Raw genomic sequence first — 6,740 nt, 5'->3', positions numbered from 1 at the left:
AAATTTGATCTAAATAATATGCCACAAAAAGGAGTAGCCGGCAACGAGGAAAATGTCCCCATTGACAAGTGACAGGTAAGACCATAACATTAAATGCTTCGAAAACAAGCAAACATTAAAAATTTGCAAATTCTTTTCAACAACTTTGATCATATCATCTTTGTTCATTCGTATATATATATATATATATATATACGCCTCAAGGAAGCACAGCACACAAGAGTACCCTACCTTGCTACTTCTGTATCTAATACCCTTTTGATCATACCATGAATGTCATTGGACCCAGAGGCAGTATTTCTCTCTTGAATCTTCCAGAGCCCATTTTGGAACGCATTCTAAAGCTTCTTTCACCACAAGAACTGGTTGGAATGTCTGAAGTGTGTACTTGTTTAAGGGATAATTGTCGAAGTGATTCTTTGTGGGAAGTCCACATAAAGCAGAAATGGGGTGGAGTCATTGGTGATGTCGCTTTCAAGGAGTGGCAATGGCATATCACAGCAGTTAAGGAGAAAGAACTTAACCAATTGAATAAAGAAATCAATCAGAAGGGATCATTGGGACCTTTCAATGGTACTTGGCCAATGTTATATCTCAGATCATATCTAGAAGATTGTAGCCATCTTAATAGCTCATTGTCAAATAGCTTGATGGCCTTGTATTTCTCTCTAGAGAATGGCAAGTTCTGGTTCCCAGCTCAAGTCTTTATGGTAAACTATTTCTGGTTAGCTTACCGGTTATACTTTTCAATAAGAAATTTCTTAAGAGATCACCGTGTTTCTTTTTTTCAGGGAGTCTTTGTTCGTGACGCCTTACTTAGATATGATTCCAAAACTGATAACTTTCAAGCAAGGTAAAGTGAGATCACAGATGAGGAGGGAAATACTAATATGTATAGTGTGGTTATTTTTTTAATCCGAGATTAATAAATGAAAATTAGCAAAATTGAATATCTTAACTATAATTAAATCATTAATGTACTTGTAGACTACAATCTGGTGGTTGGCACATAATGGCCAACAACGTCCAATGGGATAAAGTGAGAGCTCCTCCAGTTGATACGCTTCCATATGTCAGATACGTCTCTGATTGTTTGTCAGAGCTGAAACCAGGTGATCATATCGAGATCCAACGGAGATACAGAAGAGAAACTTCTTATGGTAGGTTTCTTGTCATTTTGCTTTCTTAGTTGTAACATAAATTTGGATGTAGGACGTTTAGGTTAAGCCTAATCAATATGGGTTTGCAGATTGGTGCTATGCTGTTATTGGTCACATAGAATCCTGTAATGAAAATGAGAACTTGTGCAACTGTCGCCATTCTGGTGAGAAGTCTATTTGACACACTAACATGGTAGATGAATGCTTATATATATAGTGCAGAATAAGTTATCTCACTGGTTTGCGCGTATGAAATTTGGTTTACTGTCAGATACATTGATGTTGGAGTTCAAGCAATACTCTGAGGGATCAAGAATGAGACGAGTAAAGCTACAGAGAAATGGGGAAGAATATGAAGAACCAAGTGGATGCTATGGAGGGATTAGAAAGCTTCGGAGTGAGGAGGAGATCCAAAGATGGGAGAAACATGTCCCACTTCGTCGAACTACTGTTTCTATACCTTTGCAAGTTGGCTATTATAATAACGTCTTGGATTAATATTTTCTTCCAAATCATTGTTTTCTTAACAACTTTGTTTTCATTTTCTTCCTTTTTACGGATTTTCTTTCCACCTTTAAATGCTATACAATTTGTCTCTTCTGTCACATCTTAATAAATTCAAACTATGTTGACACTTTTGGATAGTTTTTATCATATTATAAATTCAACATCAACAAATGTTTATTGATTTAAATTTTAATAATAATAATAATATAATTTATTCATATCAAATTAATAATTGATTGTGAATTTTAGTTGCATAATAATAAATACTCATTCTATACCATGTAGAGGCCAAAACTAATACTTAAAAGCATATCAAATATAAAGAGGTTTTAATATGAAGACGAAATAATTAATAAAATTGAAATTTAGACAAAAAAATAAATAAACTCCATTTATACAGATGCTTTGGAGACGTCCGTGAAGGGTGGTCCGATTGCGCTAACCTTGTTTCAAGTTTTGATTCAGGTGAATCTAAATGGTCCTTTTTTCTAGTTTCTAAAACCTAGTCAATAAATCAGACCAGATGATTGAAATGTTAGAAGTAAAAATCTATATTAACCAAATTAGTTTCTAATAATAAATGATGTCTATGTCTACGCTAATTTTTTTTCTCTTGCCACTTCATATATTATTGATTGTGTTTTTGTATATTTCAGATGCTCCTTCAACAACAATGTGTTGCACTGACTTTTGATTCACAAGAAGAAGTCTTCATTACTCTCTAATTAGAACTAGCCATGACATGCTGGTTATGCTTTTTATTTTCTTGGCTGTAAACTGCTTGGTGTCAATTCTCATGTAATTTCATTGATACTGTATCTAATTTATCCAGAACAACTTTTAGATTCTCTGCAATGCATATGTTTCATATTGTCTGCACACCATACCACATTCTATGTCTCTTCTTTTTATTCCAAATTTTATGTTGCCAAAAGTACCCAAATTACGTCGATTTGTTCAATCAAATACCGTCCAAATTCAAACTTACAATCTTAACAAGAAAAATCAAACTATAAAAACTAAACGGCTTAATGCAGGAAAACATCATGATTAAGTTCATAATCAAGTTTAAACGAATTCGGAATCAACTTTAATAAAAAATATCTATTAAGAAAATTATAAGTAGAGTTCTAAATAAACAAGAAACAACTAAACTCATGGTAACAAAAGGAACAAAACAAACAACATTTAGAAGAAACTTTAGACTATCAGATGGATCCTAGGTAGATGATGAGAACTTATAAAAGTAACGCAACCCTACAATAGGGGTAGGGCATGAAGGATCTTGTGTCTTCCATTATAATCTTTCCATGACCAACTAAACAATGTGACGAACTTGACCTCACGATTCGGGATAGTAGCTTTGAGGCCAACAAAGACCACAACTCGTTCATTGTGACGGTAGACACGATTGGGATGCTCCCGTTCACCATGAGAATTGTAGAGATCTCCTTATTGGACAATTGGAGGATGTCTGTATTCGAAAGATATGATGGATCTACTGATCCAGATGAACACATGATCAAGGATATTCATGAATCAAATGGCATTGTATACAAGTGGTGTCATCATGTGTAGAGTCTTCTCCACCTCTTTAAAGGGGTGAGGCCCTAGCTTGGTTTCACTTACTTCCACCAAACTCTATTAACTTCTTCAATCCCTCCATTCAAAATTGAGAGTACAGTTTGCAACAATCCATCTGCATCACTTAACATTGATCGTCCTTGTCAGCATTAAACAAGAGAAGGACAAATCTCTTTGACCTTTCATGGAGCAGTTCAAGAAAGTGGCTTTATAGATAAGGAATCTTAGCACCGAATTCGAAGTAGTCATTCATCACATGATCACCATCTTATACAGGCTGGGCCATTCACGTATAGTCTATGCATGCAACCTAAAAAGAACCTGGACGAGCTTAAGCAACAAAGCAATCAAGTTCATACAAGTCGAAGAAATGAGGAACTTTAGAAAGCAGATGCAAGCATAATCGACACCTAATGACTAGTTTATTCAAGCTCCTACTATTTATCATTGTCAAGTTGCTCAATATGTCCTCTGATACATTAAAATGAATCTTACACAAGGTCTATTTTTCGCTTCCAACATAAAAGAACAAGTCAAATGTTTCAATTATTCTGATTAGGCATCTTGTTCTTATACTTGAAAATCTACCACAAACTACTACATATCTGAGTACCTTCTTATCTCATGAAAGTCAAAAAAGCAAATTATAGTTTTTCACTCTTCTTCATAAGTTGAATATTGGACTCTTGCACCACCACATGTGAATTATAATGGATTCAGTGCCTCCTACAAGACTAATATGCTCAGTTTTTTATAATTATTGTCTTATATTATGATAATCAAACTGTTCATCATATAATTTATAATCCTTTTTTTCATGAAAAAACAAAAACACATACATATTGATATTGAGTGTAATGTTGTTCAAGACAAAGTTCAAGCTAAACTCTTCCATCTTCTTCCTATTAGATCACGTCACCATCTCACTGACATCTTCGTAAAGACTCTTGATCACTTTTCCTCTCCAAATACTATTTACAAGCTTGGAATAATGAGTAGTTGTCATCGAGCTTGAGGGAGACAATTGAAATTATAATTATATTTATTAGTTTTTGTTTATGTTTTATAACAACCTTGTAAAATATAGTGTTTTTTCAATCTATAATAAATAAACAAAAATGTTTTTTTTTCAGTATCTTTGCTTCTCCAAAGTATCATAATAAATCACTTTCAAGGAAGATAAAATACCATTTCCAAATAAGTAAAAACATGCTTTGAATATGGTTTGTTTATATATAACAATAGTTATCGTATATTAATAATCTAGCCATCCATTGTTCTCTTTAAGGTGGATGCAAACTCATATAAGTCAAAGGCGATTTTTTATTTAATTATTTACAGTTTAATCATCAAACAATTTCTACACATTCCATAAAACACTAATTCATATAAGTTGTTTGAAAGTCATAATAATTCTTTCTTAATAAAAATATACTGAATAATGTAACATTGAGCTTAAACATTTATGTTTCATGTATATATTAGTCTAAATCCACCCTTCTTAATTTTTATAATTTTATGAATATAAATTGTATCGTATGATCGTCTAGTGATCTAAGAACGGAAGGGTTCCATATATTAGAAAATTAGTCGGTTAAGAAATGTAAATTAAGGGATTTCACCTCCTAGACCTTAAACATGGTTTAGAACTAAAGACGATTATATTAAACCAAAACATGATCATTACGAGTTAGACCGTGATTAGGCTTACGCTAATCCAAAATTCATTTCAAAATTTATAAATACATATTTGAGATATTGCGATAAACTAATTATATTTAATATTCATTTATTGCTAGATTGCCGAATTTATATTAAGTTTGATATTGGAGTAGGTACCTCCTACAATAGTCTCTAAATTTGATCAAAGGACAAGAGTGAAATAAAGGACGAACATTGAATTGAATTGTATAAGATGCAACATTAAAATAAATCTACGTTCACAATCAAATGATATTTCATTAATAAAAAAAACCACGATAAACAAAGTAAACCATGAAAGCATTAAAAATGGCAAATAATGCACATCACACCATATCTTATTATTAAATTATATAATCTTGTTTCTAACCAAAAAAGTTAATTATTTAACTCTCCATGTTCTTAAGTAAACGTTCTTATGCTAAAGATCAACATCAAGTGACAGTAACCGGAATGGTGATGAATAAAACAACGAAAATAAGGTCGAAATCATCGACAACATGTAACGGTGCATTCGAGGTGTCTATATTCAAGACCAAGTCACTTGAAAGTTTAAATTTTTTATCTCTTAAACTTAAATATAACCGAAGACAAAATGAAAAAAATAAATGGTTTTAGTATAAATTATAAATTAGTTTCATAAACTATCTTAAAGATTTATTGCCTAACATATGTTATTTTAGATATATCTTTTTTCATTTGTGGAGAGTGACGATGGAAGTTATTGTGTTCAAGGCTGATATGTATTCTTTTCCACCTCGTAGTTTGCATAGTTTTTTAATTCGTTGTTGTTTGCAATTAAAAATTATTTATTTCGAATAGTTAAATGTTGTTATTTATTGTTTTATTGATATCATATTAATACTGTTGAAAATTGCTTACACTTGTATACTTATTTGTATAAGTTTATATTTTATTCTATTTTATAATTTTTTTTTCTAGAATATATTTCCTTATTTATTTACCGAAAACAAGAAATATTTATTTTTCATTTTTTTAATGGTTTAACTTCATTTTAACAGGGTTATTTTTCTACGTAATTAAAATATGTGTTAGTGAAGAATGGTGTGTGATCTAAATGATAAATAACTTTATTTACTCATAAATTCAATCTCATATGAATCTAACTTCTTAAATGCATATCATACATCAAGAAATTAATCCTCAACTCCAGAACTTTGAAAAAAAATAGAGTTGTCAAATTAGATTTTTTATATATAAATTATTATCTTTTTAATCAAAGAGAAAAAAATTTATTTCTTCTTTTCATTTCCTGTCCTTAAAACAAGCACACGCGATAGTAAAATCTAAAAAAATAAATATGACTATCATTTACTATCATATCATAAAATAACGATAAAAAGCTATCATTAAATGTTAAAAGATTGTCTAACATGAAGCAAGGTGAAGTGATTGAAGTAATTTCTAAGATAAGTTGTAAACTTATTTTCTTTTAAATACAAAATAACGTACTAACCTTGGCCAAACTACTTGTATTATGTAGTATTACTTGCATACTGAAAAATTATGCAGCACAAATCAATCAAAAAATCATCTAAGAATCAATAATTGTTTTATTCATAAATAGATTAAATTAAAGGAACAACTACGTAAATTAAATATCTCACATTATTATATATATCTAAAATTTTATACGAAAGTATAACATGAAATGTAATATCAAAATAATATATAAAAAGGAAAGTAAAAGTTACTTTTTTAGTCGAAGTGTTGTTTTATTCTCTTTGATTGACTTGTTGATCAATAACTAGAATATGATTTTATAAT

The 6,740-nt window shown here is 30.6% G+C and overlaps 1 protein-coding gene across 1 annotated transcript; it reads left to right on the top strand.

Moving 5' to 3' along the window:
- The first annotated feature begins 269 nt into the window (after positions 1 to 269).
- Positions 270 to 1,658, top strand: LOC124823675 (F-box protein At2g32560-like). The gene is made up of 5 exons (XM_047295930.2): positions 270 to 710; positions 792 to 853; positions 988 to 1,160; positions 1,250 to 1,324; positions 1,432 to 1,658. The coding sequence occupies exons 1-5, from the start codon at positions 270 to 272 to the stop codon at positions 1,656 to 1,658; spliced, it is 978 nt and encodes a 325-aa protein (XP_047151886.1).
- Positions 1,659 to 6,740: the final 5,082 nt, after the last annotated feature.

This window comes from Vigna umbellata, chromosome 5 (genome assembly GCF_029865625.1).
Source record: "Vigna umbellata cultivar VRB3 chromosome 5, Vumbellata_1.0, whole genome shotgun sequence".
Lineage (NCBI taxonomy): Eukaryota > Viridiplantae > Streptophyta > Magnoliopsida > Fabales > Fabaceae > Vigna > Vigna umbellata.
This window is presented reverse-complemented; position numbering and strand designations above follow the sequence as displayed.

What these genes read in the sequence shown, in the direction of transcription:
- LOC124823675 (XM_047295930.2), top strand. Translation starts at nt 270, where the DNA reads ATGAATGTCATTGGACCCAGAGGCAGTATTTCTCTCTTGAATCTTCCA. An exon ending in TCCCAGCTCAAGTCTTTATG is followed by an intron (nt 711 to 791) that starts GTAAACTATTTC and finishes TCTTTTTTTCAG; the next exon opens with GGAGTCTTTGTTCGTGACGC. An exon ending in ACTGATAACTTTCAAGCAAG is followed by an intron (nt 854 to 987) that starts GTAAAGTGAGAT and finishes ATGTACTTGTAG; the next exon opens with ACTACAATCTGGTGGTTGGC.